A 20,784-nucleotide genomic window follows, 5' to 3' on the forward strand; every position below is an offset into this window, starting at 1 on the left:
TCAATGTTCAGAGTACAAATAAAAAGATAATACTCCAAGCCAAATGTCAAATTCCCGGACTTTAACCTGACTTTTAATGATTAAAAAGCTTTATTTACTGAAATGCTGTAAGCCTGATAATGTAGTGTACACTGAGTTTATAAATACGTTTTAGCCTAAATGCATGAAATGAATAAACAATGGCAATAAACGGTTGTTTAAATCACATTTAAAAACATATTTGTATAGCACAGCATATAATGCAGTATGAGAGTTACCTGTTAGGAGTTCTTTTTGCTAATTATAACTGGATTTATTGCATATTTTATTGTGTTTTTATTTTAATCTTTTTAGTTCTACGGTTTACTTTACATTGTATGTACAGCACTTTGGTCAAAACCTGCTTTTTTAAAAAGCTATATAAATACTTGAAATCAGTGAAGGCTTGAAAGCAGAAATGGCCTTTCTTACATTAAGTGTATTACATTTTGATAAATGCAAACTAAAATTTAAGGCAACAAACAAAATCCCTGGTATTCCATGACGTGGAATAAAATATATAAAATTCCTTGAATTTCAATGTCTGGAATAGACCTATTAATATTCCATGATAATCCAGAACTCGTGGGAACCCTGGAAATATTGAAGAGCACTCAAACTGAGCTTGTACCCTGGACTTCTTGTCATGGATTAAACCCACTGAGCCAACACTGGGACATACTGTAGTAGTGGCATCATACAATGGTACATGAATGATTCAATACCATAGTATTATTTTGATCTTACTGTACCATGGTGCCACCACAGCACGAGTTTCGGGTTATGCTTAATGTAAGAAGTTCTAATGATTTTCTAAAGATTTCCTTTAAACCAGTTAAACATATACCCGACCAGGAAATGGGTTAATCTTATGTACCTCCTCCCTGGCTTTCCTCTCTTCCTCTTCCTGCATCCTCCTCCGCTCCTCCTCTTCCAGAACCTTCCTCCTCTCCTCCCTCTTCTTCTTAAGCTCCTCCAGCTCGGCTTCGGCCTCCTGCGATTTCTGCCTCATCTTCTCGAACTCCTCGCTCTCTATTTCATCTCGTCTCCTTTTCAGTTCCTCCAGCTTTCTCTCGGCCTCCAGACGAGCATCCTCACCGTCGGCATCATCCGCCTCGGGCACCTCGGGAGAACGAAGGCTGCCACGGCTGTCAAATGGTTTAGTTTAAGAAGAGGTTAAAAGGTTTATATCTATACGTCATGTGCGTGTAAAGAACAACCTTTCACACAGAAACTTGTGAATCAGCACACTGATGTCTAAGGTAACACTGTCTCCGGTTACAGCTGAGTAAAGCCCGTAGGACTCGGGGATCAGGTGACTACAGTCGACTACTTCTCAAAGCTCTGGTTGTCACTAGATTAACTCATGTATGATACTACAGCTTAAGACCAAACAGGTCTTGCAATTTTATCTGCCATTAGTTTTCAAAACAGCAACATGTATACTGTGAAATGAACATGCTGGGTTATTTTCAACCAGGTGAATAACACCACATACTGTATTGAATTGATTATACTATAGTTTATTGAATTAAGTTCAGTCATAAATCATTTATGTTTTCTCAAACGTGTTGAAACAGACAAACACAGGTGTGTGGAATGTGATTTTGTTCGGTCCCGCATTCTGCATCTTATTCTTGGGACGCGTCAAACTTCCAGAACATTCTCATGCTATGATTTACAGATTAACCCCTAGATATGGAAATCTGGTAACTCCAAAGGCTTTGGAAAAAGAACGCCTAGACAATCTATTATTAAGTGTTTACATCAGCACTGACCTGAAGCTCCTCTCTGCTATCTTGTGTTTGGGAGTGCTCTCCTCACACACTGCTCCATTCGGCTGTTTGTTCTTCCTCATCACATCTTCATCTTCCATCTACACAAGCACAAACACAACTGAGTAATGTGCTCATGTGATCTGCACATGTTTTTGTGCAAAAGAGAGAGGGAGAGAGAGAGAGAAAGAGAGAGGCAAGACGTGCACAACAGAAACGATTTTGGAAGAACATAATGTTCAATACAGGAACTGCTGGGTGCATTTGGCCCAATCCGTGGATAAATAACGAAAAGAAAGCGTATGAGGAGTATTCATGGGTCATTCACAGGAAATGGTATAAAGACATTTATTTCCTTTCCTTTAAGTTCTATTTGATTCAATCACTGCTGACAAAATCATATTTTTCTACCAACAGAACCAGGGCCGTACAAAAAGAGGTGGACCGGGTTTCCTGAGAATGACCTTCCCACATTACCATTAACACCTCACAATCATGCAGCAGGCAGTGAACTCACAATGTGTAACCACAGATCAGATCTAAATCCTGTTTTAATGTGAAAATTGTTTGTGGATGAAAAACACTTGTGAAACCACAGCACACTGTGCTCAAACCAGTGCCTGGACATATTTAAGATTTTGGGGAGAAATCCTGAAAAATTGGCAATTAGCAATTCAAATAGTATAAACTGTATCCAAAAGGGATAGCTTACTCCAGAATGAATTTTTTGTCATTACTCCAAAAGTCATTCCACAACCGTAAGACCTTCATTCTTCTTCAGACCACAAATTGAGATATTTTGGATGAAATCTGAGAGCTTTTTGACCTTCTTATGGACAACAATGCAACTACCACTACATTCAAGGCCCAGAAAGTTAGTAAGAAATCAATAAAATAGTCCATGTGCCTATAGTGGCTCAACAAGAATACTTCCTGTGCGCAAAAAACAAAACAAAAAGGCGACTTCATTTCACATTTTCTTCACATTTTCTTCTGTTCCTTGTCAGCATTCGACCATGCGCACATGGACATAATTAATGCATAGAGGGGTAATTGAGCGCTTTGGTTTACGTAGCTGCAGTCTGTGTTGTGCTGTTTTGCAGTGAAACCATGCCTCTGTCATTCACTTGTATGTGTTTATGGCACGTTCATGCCTGGATCTGGCATCATCTGTCAATTCAAGCATGTCCCTTCTTTTTAGTGTGATGCTCTTGTGAATGCTCGTGATACAGAAGAGAAGAAAATGTGGAATAAAGTCGTTCTTTTGTTTTTTTTGTGCACAGAAAGTATTCACAATGCCGATTGTTCTACGATTTCAGTCTTTACTGACTTTCTGAGCCTTCAACGTGGGAATTGCATTGCTGTCAATCGGGAGGTCAAAAAGCTCTCAGATTTTATCAAAAATATTTTATTTTGTGTACCGAGCATGAACGAAGGTCTTACAGGTGTGGAGCGAAATGAGGGAGGGGAAATTTGGTATCTCCAATTCACCTTCCTTCCTGTGGGAGGAAACCGGAGTACCTGGAGTAAACCCACGCTTACACAGGAAGAACATGGGTTCTGGCCAGACAGGATACAGCTACAGCCTAAATCCTGTGAAATGTTGGGTTTAGGGTTAGGTTTGGGGGAAAGATTAGGAGTTTTCATGAAATTTTGGCCGTAGCTGTATCCTGTCTAGTCACAACAGAGAACATGCAAACTCCACACAGAAAGGCCACCAGTGGCACCCGGTGATTCTTCCGAGGGGCGGGAATTCAAAATTTGTGTTCGGTGTGTCATGTGATGCGATGGGCATCATTCTTCATGTCACAATATGTGCCTGCTGCACATGCGTCGAAAAGGTTTATGATAAAAGAGACGCTCACGTTCACAAAATTCGCAAGACACTAACATAACACTAAACTCTGCAAACTCAAGTGTCTTTTATATAAACCCCTCATAAATTTTGACATGATGTGTGATGCACATAAGCTCACATGAGACATACTTTATCATGACAATCCACAAACATGACGGGCTAAATACATGTTTTGACATGTTTCACCCTCGAAAAAGTCACAGTTCACTACTGAAGGCCACCTGACCTGCCCAGGGTTTGAACCAGAGATGCTGCCCAATGATTAATTGATGAAAAAAATCATTCTGGAGTGAACTCTCTCTTTTAGGACCCTTTGAAATTTCTGATAGGGAGCAATGTATTTTCCCATGTTGACTAAATTCGTAATAAAGCTTTGTTCTGACTGAAAGAAGCCAATAGACTTTAAAACACACCACTTTACCATGATGTGCTACAGTAGCTGGTATTGCTCATGAGCAACTATAAAATAGAAGCCACAAAAGTGCATATTTCACCCAAAATCCAAACCATCCATCCTTACATCCAGTGTACAGTTTTAGCCTCTTACCAAAACCTCATTTTCTGAAAGCTCTGTCTCTTCTTTTTCAAAGCTCTCTGCCTCTTTTATTTTATTCAATCCATTCTCTGTCAACCCCTCTCTCTCAATCCCTCTCTTTTCCTCCTGTAAATCCCCAGTGAGCTCTGCTGCGCTGTTTTCCACCTCCGTCTCCAAAACAACCGCAGAATCATCTGCGCCTTCATTTAAAATCACCTCATTTTCTTTAGAGGAAGGAGGCTCACTATTGCCCTATAAATGGAATGGCAGACACATGCTTTTTTTGTAACAAACAGTTATTTTCGATAAGCCACCCATCTCCGTACTGTACCCGATCAGGTATTTTAGATGTTTCCTCGACTGATTTCTACATGAGAACAAAGTTAAATGACATCAACACAAATCCTTAGCACCAAATAGCATTAACTGTATTAACTTGATCAAAGAACACACCTGTTCACTCAGGTAAGACCTCCTTGGCTTTTCCACCACAACCTCTTCCTCTCTTTCCTCACTAGGAGTGTCTTCCTCCTCCTGTTTCTCCTCCTGTTTGCTGTTCACCTCCTCCTCAGCTTCATAGCTCCGGCCGCGTCGCAGGCCGACATCGCTCTCCTCTAGGCCGTAGTGGGAGCTCTGGCTGGTCTCCACCTCCCTCTGTCTGTCCAGCGCTTCCTTCATTCTCTTCTGCCTGCGTTCCTCTCTCTTAGCCAGACGATCCAGCAGGGCCTCTTCCTCATCATCTTCATTACCAGGTCTGCTGGAGGACACCATTGAAGAGGACACGGTTTCTGTCATCATCACGCTGAGCGAGGAAAGAAAGAAGACAACACAAATACATATTAGTGATCTGATCATACAGTGTAGGTTTTTCAGTGGCCACTGCTGGTTAAGATATCATACACTGAAAAAATGGATTTCTACAGAAGTTATTATCTGACTTATCAAAATAAATTTTACATTTCTTTGTGACTTTAAGATATGAAAACATATCTGCTAATATGCTAATATCTGCAGAAACTTGAATTATTTAAATTTATTTTTCTTACCCTATTAATAATACTTTTAAAAACATACTCAATTTCTAAGATATTTGTAATTTGTAAGAAACCCCTATGCGATGTAATTGCAGGGCTCCAGTCTAACTTTTTTCACTAGGAGCACAGTGGCCCCCAACTGAAAATTTTAGGGGCGCAACCAAAAAATGTAGGGGCACACACACCATAAATCAACATGCTAACCAAATAATCACATTTCTACAAATTTCCACTGTATTACTAATACATACTTTGATGATAAATGCAGAAAGTACAATGTGCTGTTTCAAATTCACTGTCACATCAGAAAAAAAGGTCAAATTTACTGGTCGCACATGTGCGACTTGATGTAAAATTCAGTGGCACACTCTGGTGGCAGTCTGGAGCCCTGAATTGTTTCATCTACTTTTTTAACCCGCCTAGCAGATCCAGACTGGTAACCAGTAGGTTGCTGGTTCAAGTTTCACAAGAGGCAATTCATCATCAGTTACATAGGGCCGTTCATCTGGCAGGCACTAGGACCTAGGGTGCCATGTGTCTGACACTGTAGGTTAATGTAGTCTGACCGCTCTGCTTGGCAAACGTTTACTCTACATCAGCTCAATTGACAATAGATAGAGCTGTGTCTGCTCACACATCAGGAACAATTCTGCTCTTGTCCAACCATCTCCAGTGTTCATTCACAGCACAAAGACTCAGTGTCAGACGAGCTCACTGTATCCGCTATAATGACCTGATACAGGAAGTTTTTCATCAGTGACGCCCACTGAGAAAGATGCAAGATGATGGTTTAAGTAACTGACGTGAAAGTGTGGATGATAACGGGGAAGGCTTCATGCATTATTAAGGGTGTTATGAAAAATTTTGAGTGTCTACCGAGTTTACTTAGTCTCATAAACATGTTAGCACTTCTCGTGCATAAACAGCACTAACAAAAAACATCCACTGTACTACTTTGATACTTTAGTGTCATGGTTTGTGGACATGAAATTACTGTAGTACTGTGTAAATGCCATGTTACAGTACATAAATATAGCACTAAAGAAATAACTACTTAATGTGCACTGTGTCTAGGTCAGTAAGTAAATTTTTGTCCAAAACTGACAAAAGTGCAAACGTGACAACGCCTGCTACAAAATTTTATTTAAACACAGATAATTCAATAAAATTCTGTCTATATACTAAAGGTGAATATTGTTTATATATCTGCCTATAATAGATAGATATCCACACATTCATCCATCCATGATCCTTCATCTAACCATCCTTGTATTATGCATCAAGGCATAGATTTTTAAATAGATAAGTAGATTTTTTTTGTAAGGACTGCACAATTAAGACAAAAAAACTATCATAATTGTGAGCTATTTCCCCTGATATTGTATTAAAAAAACACATAATTTATTGGTTGTGTTTACATATGTGTGTTTATGTGTGTGTGTCACCTATGGCTGTTGTTGAGCTCTGTGCTCTCCGGTTGGTAAGGCACATCCTCGCTCTCTTTACCGCGGAGTCTCTCCTGTCGCGCTCTTCGTCTGCGCTCACGGGCGGCCTCCTCCTCATCCTCTTCAGTTCTACGAGAGGCCATCCTATACACACACAGGCACATACAGACAGGTTAAAAAAAATGTATGGGAACATTTTATATATTTATACTGTATAAACTGTATATTCTATCCCCTAACCCAACTCCTAAACCTAACCTACACAGAAAACCTTCTGCTACTTTAGATTTAAAAAGAAAACATAATTCTGTACGATTTATAAGCTTGTTTCCTCATGTGGACCAAAAAAAGTCCCATCAAGGTAAAAAAGATACTGGTATTACTATTTTCACCATAGGGATGACTACACAGTTATACCAGAACAGACAGTAAGTGAGATTCAGGACTCGTGTCACTTTGGCATGCGGGATGTTTTTTATTGTCACATCTGCTACTGCTGTTGTTTCACTGCTTGTCATCTGTGTGTGATTGTGTATGTCTGTTAGTGTGTGTATGTGTGTGTGTGTGTGTGTGTGTGTGTGTGTGTGTGTGTGTGTGTGTGTGTGTGTGTGAGGGAGAGAGAGAGAGGTTTGGCAGATGATGAAGAGCCTTGACGTTCAGCCTACTTGACAGCCAGGGGACTTTGTCTAACTTTGGGTTTCCGGATCTTTCAGACAGATTTTCTGAACCTCTCTCAGCATCTCTTAGTAAAGCTCTGTCCCAATTTAATGCCCTGTTGACTCTTAATGAACATATGACCTCACTATATACCCATAATGCAACAATACTCATAGTAATGTTGCTGCCTCTCCCCACCTCCCACTACTCATGCAAATCGCTTCCATTTGTTGCAATTCCTTTGACCAGAGATGATATTAATAAAAAACTCATTGTGTCTGGACTGCATGATTAGTGCATTACAGTAACGGGAACCAATTGAGATCCATCGCTGAGAATAACAATTGCAAACTCATCAGTAACATCCAGATGCATTAGAGTATGAGAGAAAATGTGTTTAATTGCTAATCCCGGTCTTTTGAAATAATATAAAAACACATAAAAGACGACATGTGGTTTTAAGTATGATCAGAGAGGGAAACAGACTGTTTGTACTGTACTATGATCAGGAATGTGTTTAACGCCCATTGAAAACCTTAGGGAGAGTGATCATATAGCGATCTGATGCTTTCCCTTTACTGTACATACTCTGTCCAGAAAAGCCAATACAACTCTTTATTTTTACTTAAACATTAGTCGAGCTCTAATAAAGTCCCACAATTCAGTTTTTATGGACCCTTCTCTGTGCACGCCCCCTAATATGTGAAATAAAAAAAAACTGCGTTTAGTTGGGGTCGCACACAAGCTGTTGTTTGCAGTCAGGTTAATTATAGTTTGCAACCCACCCGGAAATGCAACGCAATCTATTATGAACCACCTGAAGTTATCAGGAAAATTTGGAAAATTAAGTTTTATGATCATGAGGTGCAAACGTTCCCTTGTTGGTTCTTCTGGGGTTTAGGAATGCAAGTTTTTAGCTCATTCTTATGATCTCACTTTGAATGGTCACATTATTATATGTTTTAATTCTTTTAATTTTGTGTTACTCATTGTCATGCATTGCAAGATGTTACAGGCCATAACAATATAATAGTTTCTGTAGAATGTATCTTATATAACAAAAAATCATGATTTCCTCTTGTCCGAATAAGTCAGTATCAATTCTGTCAGAGAGGGAGAGAAAGTTGTTTCTCGGTGTATGACTTCCAGTTCTGTTACATACTGTCAACACTGTAGTCTACATTGAAATGTTAATGTGAATGTTAATGTACTCAGACATCTCATCAGAAATCTCTGGACTGAGAAGGAAGTTTAAGGAAGTTCAGAAAGTTACAGTATGTTATTTATAGTACACCGAATGTTTTTATTTTCATCAAAAGATGAAAATAAAGGAAAAGTCTTATCCACAGGTCAGATTTAAGATTGGTGGGTCTATTACAGAAAACAGGGAATCAGCATAATCTTAACGTTTCAGTCAACTAGAGTCTTAAAGGAGTCTGACATTCAGATGAGACTGAAAAAAACATTTTTATAGGTTTAGGTACTCTTGTTTGAGGACTTTCTGGCATGTTTTTGGCACCTGTAGTGATTCTGGATTTAAAGCCAGACATCAGCTAAACATGTTTTCCATATGGACCCCATCTTTCACTTGAGCGTAACATTTACTGTTTTATAGCGTGTGCGGTTAGCGCTACGCAACATTCAACACATTTTACTGGGTTTATAAACTCTGAAAATAAAGGTAGGGTCACAGTGTGGTAATTTAAACTGATATGGGGTTATGTTGTAGCTAATTTGCCATCATAATACGCGACAAAGTGCAGAGCGTCCATCCAGGACGTATTCAGGCATTCCCAGCGTTTTTGTTTTTGTGTAAACATTTAAGAAATGTCAAAGAAAACATGGAGGCACAGGACTAAAGCTCTAGAGAGCAATCTAAGACACCACACAAGGGTCTGAGGAGAGAGAGAGAGAGAGAGAGAGAGAGAGAGAGAGAGAGAGAGAGTGAGAGAGAAAGAGAGAGAGACAGAGAGAGAGAGAGAGAGAGAGAGAGAGAGAGAGAGAGAGAGAGAGAGAGAGAGAGAAACATTTTATTCCCACGCTCTGTCTACTCTACTCTTCTCAGGCATCACATTATCACACACTTCTCTCCAACTCCCCAGATCTGCCTACTTTCCCTGCCATTCACCTGCCTGAATAAAAAAACATCACATATAAGATCTAAATAATGTTTTAATTCTCCTTTAATTTTAATGAAACTATATTAAAGGCACATAAAATTGAGCTATAAAATAATTTTAAAACACACATATATCCTCCAGCAGGCCTTTCTTTATGCATGCAGGAAGAGAGAGAGAGTGACGGAAATGGGTCGTTCATTAGGGATGGGTGTTATTTCTTGAGATCTTCCTAACATCTCATGGGACAGGATAGATGTGCGATACCAATACGGCCCTAACCCTAACATCGAAGAATAGTAAAACATTTTTTACGTGTATGTGAACGTAAGCACAGGGTTTTGTGTGCAACCTTGCAAAGCATAGTTAATGCAATGCATCTAAGCATACTACATACTCCCATACACCCATGCGCAAAGTATGCGTGGTTACAAAAATACGCACTGCGCGTACAGTGTGCCCATACTATTCTAATGACGCAATTTGTGTTACGCAACTTACGTGCACTGTACGGCAACGGTGGGGGAATCTTTAGACGCTTCGTGATGCGATTCTGGGCGTAACGATTTAATTCCAAAACTATTCTTTACATACATATTATATTAACAATGTTAATTACATTTAGAATATTAAAATTTAGGATAAACAAGCTCTGAATAAAACATGGATAGCCATACCATTACAAAGAACAATTATTAAAAACAAACAGTTGTTAATGCTAGGACACAAATTAAGAAAGAACTCAAATAAGCTGCCACACAGCCAATTTAAAAATTGATGGAGCAGGTTGTAGTTTGTCCATCTTTATCTAAACGAAGCGAATTCGTTCTTCGTTCTTAAAATGTTCTTCTGTCAACGGATATTTTAGTTTGTCCTGCGCCTTTGAATTGAACAAAGAATCGATTAGATAACGAATCGCGATGCATCAATGTTTTTCTCACACCCCTACTGTATGCGTAAAAACAGGACTATACTTATAGTTTAAGCTCCATACAAGACTTAATGCAAATGTGATGTTTCTACAGTATACAGCTCTGCCTTAATAGTAAGAAATTCTACATTAATACCGAACTGCTGAACTAAACAGAAATGTCTGGTTTTGGTAATCATTAGTCAGAACATTCCTCACACTGCCAGCAGTCATAACATTACTGTATAACCATGTGATGTCTATCAGTGACCTAACTTTGTGCTTGAATACATCAAACTGTCCAGAGAAAGGCCACTGCAGTCACACATGTGTGTGTGTTTGTTCATGCATGCTTGAGACGGCTGTGTTTACATGGTGCTTTAAAAAAAGAAAACTCTCAAGACCTTTGAGAGCATCCAACTATTTTACTAAATGCAAAGCAGAGTTAAGCGGTTGAGCTTGGTCAATCAATATACGGATAGGAAAGCACAAGGGGAGGTGTTAGAAAAACCTGTACACTGAAAAATAAAGGTGCTGAAAGAGCTAATGTCATAGAGGAACAATATTTGGTTCCCTAAAAAACATTTCAGTCAAAGCTTCTTAGGAGAACCAAAACAGTTTTTCACCATTACAGGATTTTTTTAGGCACTACAACCTGAACAGATGCCCGCAATTGTGTTAGGGGCTAACTGTGGCTCAATGGCGCTCGACCGTGCATGGCCCCGCCCCTAACCTAACACAATCGCAAGCATCGATTCAGGTTGTAGCGGTATTTCAAAGTTCAAAGAGATGGCAGCTTTCCTGCGTGTGGGCGTGGTTTCAGTGCAAACAGCGGACACGCCCCTGCCGCTTAAGATCAGAGGATTCTGCCTATATTTTCAAGATTTTGATAACTTTTTTTGACTTGGCATTTTTTAAATTAGGTTGGGTGGTTAATAACACATTTTTCTGTCATGAGGTCCTTTGCCGATCCCGTTCCCTTATCACCACCCAACACTTCCTGTCTATCCTCCATTATACTGTCTAAATAAAGGGCAAAAAGCCCCCCAAAAATTACTTTAAAAAATGCTAGCTGTGTTGTAAAACATGATAACACTTTATTTTACAGTGCCTTATTTTACACATGTTGCATGTAATTGTTGTAAAAATAACAGTAAATTCTACATACGACTACATAAAGGGTTAAACTGAATCCTATACCTAATCCTTACCCTATAGTATATACTTATTATTACACTCTGATGCCTTAAAATTAAGTGTAACCCAAAACACTGACAAAATTAGCGTTTTTAAATTTATAAGCATTAAAGAAATTGGTCTTTCATCAACAATTTTTTTGACATCATTCTGCATGTCAGCTTTTTATCAGATTCCAGACTATGAGGTACACTAAATGCTATTGGCTGTTTTAAGCACTTAGTAGGCCCTACAATAACTTCCTGTTTCAGTAGAAATTACATCAACAAAGCTACGCATTTTAATTTACTGTAGAGGGAAAAATATAAAGGAGGCAGCCAATCATATTAGAGCTTGTAATTTTGACAAATAAGATGCATCAGATTTTAGGTAGTCCAGAAATGTGTCAACTGAGGCTCTTTAACACTTCATCATAACTAAAACAAAGTACTCTCATCTCAGTAAGTTACAGTAATAAACACAGAGAAAAGACAGACCACACGGCCACATCTCTCTTTATCTCTCTCGCTCACTCACACATATTCCTTCCTTTATACTCCTGACATTTTTTACCCATTGAAATGCTGGCAAGTCTTTTGTAGAAAAGAACTGGCGTGCGTCTAGCCGTCATCGCCTGATGAAAATCGACGGCGCTTGGATGCCAAGCTGCATGTACACGCGTTATCAGCCTTTTTGCACGTCATCACGAGTCAAAATCTGCCTGCCTGTTGTTGCCTTGTTTCCACTCAGATATGCCTAAAGATACACAAATGAGCTCCTCAAATCGTTGCGAGTAAACACTTCTGTTGTCCTGCCAAGTAGATCTACATTAGCTCTTATCACGTGAACCCAAAACACATGCCTGCGCCTTGTTTCATATTCGCTGTGTGCTGTGATGAGACGCCACATGGTTTTGACTTTGTCAATTACAGTCAAACAGTAAATATCGTTTGTCACGGCATCTCTGTATAATGGAAGGAATTTAATAGCGCAATTTCATCTTTTATTAGCAAAATGAGCAGCCAAGGACGAGCAGGCCAAATTTAAACAACTATAAGAAAGTAAAAACAGGATCAGGGAGTTAAGATTGCGCAAAGAAGTCGCATTTATAACTTTTATACGTAGCTTTCTGTAAAATGTACTATTCGCATTAAAAAATGAACAAGGGTTTACAACATACAGTCCAAAAAGCATTAGTTTTACGCTGTTATGTAAAAAATATATTGGGGCTCTAATCTATTTGCATCATGTTTCCAAATTCCACCAACTGATTAGACGAATATATCCCATATATCCTAAAAAATAAGAATGTATATAACATGCTCTGAAGAAATGTGAAGGTTTACTGCCATTGATTGAAGGAATATGAATTTATATTGAGAATAAACCACTTTAACCAGCCTAAGGTACTTACTTAGTTGATTGAAGACCAGCCAAAACCACCATAGGGTAAGCCGGTTTGTAAAATGTAAAAAGTTGTATCTGCATGTTCATTAGCAAATACCCATAATTCTTTTTGACAGGGCATGAATCTCAATGAAACAGCTGTTTCAAACGCTCAAAGGGAATCAGTGCGCTCCGATGCAAAATGGCTATTTGGGTCAGTGGTTCGAATGTTTATGGGAGTGTCACATTTCCTTAAATGGTCAAAAGGCTTGCAAATGTGCCAGTCCTTAAATTTGTTACATTAACACTTGGTTTCTGCTTTATAAGCAAACCCTACTATCACAGAGATGTGACATCAGACATAGTTTGTACATTATTCTACAAAACAATATTTTGTATAGAAACTGCATGTTGTAAAGCTTAAACTTTCAGACAAACTGCTTATTTTATGGCATTGTGCAGCACGTTTATTTTTAAGAGTGTTTCGAAACTTCCTGTGCAGTAAATTTGAGACTCTTACAGATAAATGTTTGTTTGAACATAACGACAGAAACGTTACCTTTCGGCCTCTAGGCGCATCTCCTCACGCTTCTGTCTCCTGAGCTCCCGGCGCCGTTCAAAATCATCATCCATGCTTCAGTCCTGAGAGTCTGGCCCTGAAAAAATGTAAGATTAAACTCAATAAGTCTCATGCATTAATCTTACTCACAGATTATATTAGGATATCTACACGGCATGGTGCATATATTACTGAATATGGTTCTGTGCGTCTGGATTCCACAGCAGCTGTGTGTATTTGGTTAACCTTTTCACAAAAAATCATGCATTCCCATATGCAAGACATTTACAGCCATTCTTTTCTCAGCCCGACATCAAACAGATCAGAAGTTTGTTTTCATAATACCACTTAAAATGGAAATTGTAGGGGAGAGTGAGCGAAAGAACGAGAGAGAGAGAGAGAGAGAGAGAGAGAGAGAGCGCGAGAGAGAGCGAGCGAGAGAGAGACAGAGAGAAAATGAGTGAGGATAGAATTTTAACACAGGATGTCCGCTCAGTCAAGCAGAAAGAGTTGCACTAAATATACTGCAGGGTACATTGTTGAGAAACACAGCCCACCCAGGAGATATAAAGCTGTTGTCATTAATCTCGAACCTGTGATGCTTCAGACAGGGCATTTTTGAGATCGCCATACCTTAACCTTACTGACAATAACTATTAAAAAAGTCACATTTCTGAATGAACACACACGGGTGAAATTTCCTATTATCTCAATAAAGCTAGCAATGGGAGTCAGAATGAATAACAATTCTGGTTTCTTAACAAATTAAAAAAGGATTATTTTATAACGTGAGAAAACGTTAAATTGCTCTTAACTGTATAATGTAGTATTATTTTTTATATTTGCATTTATGTTTTGGTAGAGCTTTTATGCAACTTAGGGCGTGCTCATATTACGCACGGTTGCCTTGATCCATGCCTGAGCGCATTGGCCCAGGTCCCCACAGGCTTGCACTCACACTGTACTTTTATCTATCCGTGCCCGATCACGCTTTTGTCATTAGGATGCGATTGTTTTAAAGAAAACAGGAAGTAATGTGCTCTCTCGACACTGAGCCCACCTCTGCAACGGGACCAGGGCACGATAAATTAACAGCATCCAGGGCAAGATACGAAACGATCACAGTAGTCAAACGAACCAGGCTTTGGGAGTCAAACGTGCTCGGGCGCGGTTTGATTGGATAAATAATTCGTTACATTTTATATAATTTAATTCGTTACATTTTATATAGCGCTTTTCTCAGTACTCAAAGCGCTTTACATATGAACGGGGGAATCTCCTCGACCACCACCAATGTGCAGCATCCACCTGGATGATGCGACGGCAGCCATATTGCGCCAGAACGCCCACCACACAGCAGCTTATTAGTGGAGAGGAGACAGAGTGATATAGCCAATTAGTATATATGGGGATGATTAGTAGGCCAATGGGCAAGTTTGGCCAGGATGCCGGGGCACACCCCTACTCATTTTCGAATGACATCCTGGGATTTTTAATGACCACAGAGAGTCAGGACCTCGGTTTAATGTCTCATCCGAAAGACGGTGCTTTTTGACAGTATAGTGTCCCCGTCACTATACTGGGGTGTTAAGGGCGATTTATAGTCGTGCGTAGGTGCTACGGCGTAGCTACGGCGTAGGCTATCCGTAGCCTGTGCGTAGCTCTGCGTAGCCTGACGCGCACCTCACAAAATTCCTAACAGCGCGTCGGCTCTACGCGGACCGCAAGCTCTGTGATTGGTCCACCAGAACCCCTCCCGTCAGGTAAAAAAACGGCGTCATAGGTATTTCCGGTTGAGACGGTGAAAACAAAGATGAGCCAAGTTGAGGAGTGATTTAACTCAAACTGCAACATAAGTTGCTGTTTATTTACTTCCATCATTGCTGGTCTTCTCAAATTATACACAACAAGTTGCTATTTCTTCTTCGTTTGTGGGTTAACTTGCTTAGCTTCTTCTTCTCTGATGACTTCTGCTGCTACTGTGGTTACACACGTGATTACTGCCAACCAGCGGTTTCGTGTGTGTTTGCACGTCGACGCGGACGGCGACGCACAAGTATAAATGAAAACCGACGCGGAACCTACGCCGTCGCTGCTACGCCGTAGGACCTACGCACGACTATAAATCGCCCTTTAGGACACACACAGACCACAGGGTGAGCACCCCCTACTGGTCTCTCTAACACCTCTACCAGCAGCAACCTGGTTTTTCCCAGGTGGTCTCCCATCCAAGTACTGACCAGGCTCAACCCTGCTTAGCTTCAGTGGGCAAGCTGTCTTGGGCTACAGGGTGATATGGCTGCTGGCTAGTGACAGTACGCTCTTACATTGCATTCAATCTATACATTTATTACACGGCTCTCTGGAATGCTTGATTCTGATTGGTCAGTTGAGACATTTGCAGGTTCGTTCTTTTCGAATAATAACCGCTCCAAAATAATAACGCATAGCCGGACTACTTTTACGAGTAAGATCGCTCCGCGCCAATAAAGATTACTGTCTGTTTGGCGCCATCTTGTGACAAACACTGGACAACCACGACAAGACACAGACAGCTTACTGAAACTGAACTTGACAAAATAGAGCATGACAGCTACGAAGCCAACACACAAAAAAAATACAGAATGGGCATTAAAACTTCTCAAAGACTGGTTAAAGAGAAACAAATGGAGACAGACAAGTATGAAGCAGAGGATCTTAATAAGGTATTACGATCATTTTATGCATCTGTGCAAAGTTTCGCGGAAGGATAAAAATGTTAATTTAAAACAAATATGCCAATAAAATGTTTCAAATTCATATTCATGTCCAGTTTTTTTTCTTATGTGACAAGTAGCCGTGTAATAAGCGGGATAATGTAGAGTCAGCCGGTAGTTATCGGGAAATAAGCCCCTTCAGTGTGATACAAGACCCTCCGCTTCGCGTCGGGTCCTGATCACACTGTCGGGGCTTATTTCCCGATAACTACCGGCTGCCTCTACATTATCCCTTACTTAATCAATATGTGGGATTACATTTGACTGCTAAAACAATGCAGACGCTGAAGAATGTCACGATAAATGTTAACCAACCTCCGTATAGATGTCATGTTTAATGATGTCATGTTTTCGTTTATAAAAAACAAGTTTCCAAATAAATTCTAATTGAGGTCGTAAGCTGACATAACATATGTAGGTCTCCAAGACAGAACAAGTGACTATATTCAAAGGATAGTTCACCTAAAAAAAAACCTTGGGCCATCTGTTATGTTGGTGACATTTTTTCTTCAGTAGAACACTAAGAAGATATTTTGCAAAAACCCCCATGCCTCCTTGATTCATATAATGCCAAACAACGGGTTCCACACAAAAAGTTGGTTTTGTGTTGACCCTGGACCACAAAACCAGTTACGTTTTTAAAATTGAGATTTATACAACAATTGATAAGCATTCCATTGATGTATAGTTGGTTAGGATAAGACAATATTTGGCCGATATACAATGATAAAAAAAAAACTTGAGAGTGCAAAAAAAAATCTAAATATTGCATTTACTTATTTTTGAAAAATCGCAATTAAAGTCCAAAGTCCAAACAAAGTCTTTACCACGCACTTAACTAATGAAAAGGTTTAGTGCTCTCTACTGGTTTACCATTACAATGACTTTGTTGACTGAATGAGGGAAGCTTTTACCAAACTTGAATGGGAAATCCTAGGAATTCCTAGAAACGCATAACAGTTTGTAGGTGAGTTTTTGGTCAATTTTGGATGCAATTTTTCTGCATCCTACATTAGGAAATTAACCAAATATCTTTACACAATATACTAATGATTTTTGGCATAAATGGAAAAAATATAACATTTTGACCCATGCAATGTATTTTTTGCTTTTTCTACAAATAGACATGTGAAACTAACGACTGGTTTTGTGGTCCAGGGTCACATATATCCAATACAAAAGACATCTCCATCACTCCTGGTGACATATTGACTTGAGATATTGTCTTGTGAAGCCAATCAATAGTTTTTTTTTGTGTGCAAGAAATTGAACGCTATTTACAATGTGTAGCCTATGTATATCTATGAAGTGTACTTTACCCTCCCGCTCTATGGGTGGCACTGCGAGGCTGGTGTACCAACCACCACTAAACACCACAAGATCATCACGCTCATGTTTGGCAGAGGCCCTGCAAAAAATGATTGATTGGCTTCACAAAATGTCAATATGTAACCAGGAGTAATGGGGATTACTTTTGTATTGAATATATGCATTCTGTGAATCACAGAGCACTGGGGTTTCAGAAAAATATCTTCTTTATTTTTCTACTGAAAAAGAAATTTCACCAACTTATCCTGAACTATTCATTTAAGACTGTGATTTCCAATTTCCATTTGTAAATTAAACAAAGCGTTCTAGAGTATACCAAATGTTTGTTTTCAATACTTTTCGAAAGTTGATCAAAAAGTAGTGTTTTTATTTCCAACAAAAATATATTCATTCCCTTTCTCTCTCTGTAGCTATAGCTACTCAAAACTAAAGAGCCACATCCGGCTTTTTCCTTTCCCATTTTTCCACCCTCCCTCTTTTCCCAGTTTTCTCTCTAGCATTATGGTGCAAACTGTCAATCACATCGGCTCTAAGCTGCTCCTTCTCTCCTGTTCTTTTCTCTCGCTTTTCTTTTTCTCAACCATCCTTCTCTTCAACCTTCTCCTGACTCGTAATTATTGTTCATTCCAGTCGTTTTCTTCCCACATCATCCACTTCCTCTCTCTTCTGCTCATGGAGTTGTGGCCAGTTAGTTGTGTTCTGTTAAGGGAACATAAACTCTTGACTCCAGTGTTGAGGAAGCCACTTTGAAACTGTAGCTTGTAAAGCCATTTATCACATTTCAACTACAATCGTGCTGGCCATGAGAAAAGTAGTTAGCGACATCCTACGAGCTACTGAAACAATAACTACACTGAAGTTATTTAGGAGGGAAATAACATTGTAAATAATTCTAAGGTGATATAATTCATTTTTATAAACAGCAGCATTTATCAGGCATCTTAGATAGGATGACGTTGTTCCCTGATCCCTGTTTTTTTATAATCATTAAGCTTGGAAGAGCGAGGACATTTACTAAAATAACTCCAAATGTGTTCGTCTGAAAATTGATGAACATACATTGGCAAGAAAAAGGATTTAAACCCCTAGAACTGTTTTTCTACTGTGATTTGCCATAAAATGTGATTTGATCCTCATCTAGGTCACAACAATAGATAAACATAATGTGCATAAGCTGACAACACACAAATAATTCTAGTTTCATGTGTCTTTTTTGAAAACACCCATTAAACATTCACAGTGCTGGAGGAAAATGTAAGTGAACCCATAGACTAATTACTTTAATGAAAGCTAATTTGTGTCAGAAGTTGGCCAATTTGAGTCCAATCAATAAAATTAGCTTAAAGGTGTAGTTTAGCGCAACTTTGATTGATTAAAAGACACTTAAGCATTTTAAGACTGCTGTCCTTAAAAAGCATCAGCTTTTATGAACCATGCCTCTCTGAAGATATCCAATCAAGAGTTGTTGCACTCCATAAGGCTGAGGGATACAAAGGGATACAAAACAATCCCAAAATGTTTAGAGATCCATCAGTCTATACAGTTAGACAAATTGTCTGTTTAATACTGTACCCTTCCTAGAAGTGGGCGCACAGCCAAGATGACTCCTAAGGCACAACACAGAATACTCAATAAAGTAAAGAAGAACCCACAAGTAACAGCCAAAGGCTTAAAGACATCCTTGGAACTGACACACATCTCTGTTCAAGAGTCTACCATACGCAAGTCTTTGAACAGGCAGAACACCACGAAGAAAGCTGCTGCTCTCCCGAAAAACATTGCTGTGAGCCTGAAGTTTGCAAAAAGTACACCTTGGCAAACCCCAGTGCTACTGGGAAATATTTTATGGACTGATGAAACAAAAGTTGAATTGTTCAGGAAGAATACTATGGCACAAAAACACAACAACAGTAAGCATCATCACAACAGTGAAGTATGGTGGAGGGATCATGATTTGGGCATGCTTTGCTGCCTCAGAGCCTGGACCACTTGCCCTCAGAGGGGAAAATTAATTGCCAAGTTTAACAAAATGTCCTACATGATAATGTCAGGGTGGCTGTCTGCCAGTTGATGCTCAGTAGAAGTTGGTTGATGCATCAGGACAATTAACTTAAGCATCGAAGTAAATCCACCACAAACAGGCTTAAGAAAAACAAAATGCACCATTTGGACCATTTGGGGTGACCTAGTCAAAGCCCAGACCTTAACCTGTGGAATGACCTCAAGAGAGTGGTTATACCAGACATCCTACAAATGTGTCTTAGTTGAAGTGGTTTTGTAAAGGGGAATTGGTAAAAATTCCTTCTGAACGATGTGCAGGTCTGATTCAGAACTACTACAAGCGCTTGCTTGAAGTAATTGCTGCCAAACAAGCTATTAAATCCAATAATTCACTTACAATTTCCACCAACACTGTAAATGTTTAAGGGGTGTTTTCAAAAAAAAGAAAACGGAAAAACTAAAATTATTTGTATGTTGTCAGCACATTGTGTTTGTCTATTGTTGTGACCTAGATGAGAATCAGATCTAATTTTATGGCAAATCACTGTAAAAAAAACAGTTTATTTCTAGAGGTTCACATACTTTTTCTTGCCACTGTATGTATCTCGTATTGCTTGAGGGTGAGTAAATCATGGGGTCATTTTGTTATTTGGCCGGAGTATTGCTTTAATACTAGAAAATGTATTTTAGAACTAAAAAGTTTAAAACATAATGGCCAACCACATTGCAAAGAAAAATGAAGTTAAGGAAAATCAAGGAATAAAATTACCATAATAGTGGCACATGCCAAATCCATAGTAAAATCAACAACATACTGAAATTCATTTTAGTAGAGTTTTATGATGATACACTGAACGTGCCCACCTCCATTTTCAGAGAGAATGGGAGAGAGCGAGAAAGAGAAAAAGAGAGGGAGAGATGGAAATGATCCTCCTTATCAGACCGAATACTGTGCCCGCATTCACAAACCACAGGAATTCATCCTATCTTGAGCTAGATCTTCTGTTTTCAGGAACATGGCTTCTCTTCATATTTGAGCCCCTAAGCAAAAATATGTGACTCAGCTCCATAAAACTGCTACTACAACTGTGTACAATCAACTGGAATCGAATCAGTCTCTCCATTCAGATTCAGAGAAACCAGATGACTACACACGCTGACATAACATATTAAAGAAACAGTTTGCCCAAAATCAAAAAGAGATAAACAGAGGGGGAACATTTTCAAG

The 20,784-nt window shown here is 39.2% G+C and overlaps 1 protein-coding gene across 5 annotated transcripts in view; it reads right to left on the minus strand.

The window, feature by feature from the left end:
* cald1a (caldesmon 1a) overlaps positions 1-20,784 on the minus strand; it is a 65,184-nt gene that overhangs the window by 24,434 nt on the left and 19,966 nt on the right. For all 5 annotated transcript variants that reach the window (XR_012337755.1, XR_012337752.1, XM_065265884.2 and 2 more), the window contains exons 2-6: positions 13,471-13,567; positions 6,666-6,809; positions 4,640-4,988; positions 1,797-1,894; positions 896-1,166 (exon numbers count right to left, since the gene is read on the minus strand). Coding sequence is in view for 3 of the 5 variants with exons in the window: in XM_065265884.2 (XP_065121956.1) it covers positions 896-1,166; positions 1,797-1,894; positions 4,640-4,988; positions 6,666-6,809; positions 13,471-13,544 (936 nt within the window). In the remaining 2 variants the exon portion in view is untranslated. The remainder of the gene's footprint in view (positions 1-895; positions 1,167-1,796; positions 1,895-4,639; positions 4,989-6,665; positions 6,810-13,470; positions 13,568-20,784) is intronic.

Source organism: Paramisgurnus dabryanus, chromosome 1 (assembly GCF_030506205.2).
Source record: "Paramisgurnus dabryanus chromosome 1, PD_genome_1.1, whole genome shotgun sequence".
Lineage (NCBI taxonomy): Eukaryota > Metazoa > Chordata > Actinopteri > Cypriniformes > Cobitidae > Paramisgurnus > Paramisgurnus dabryanus.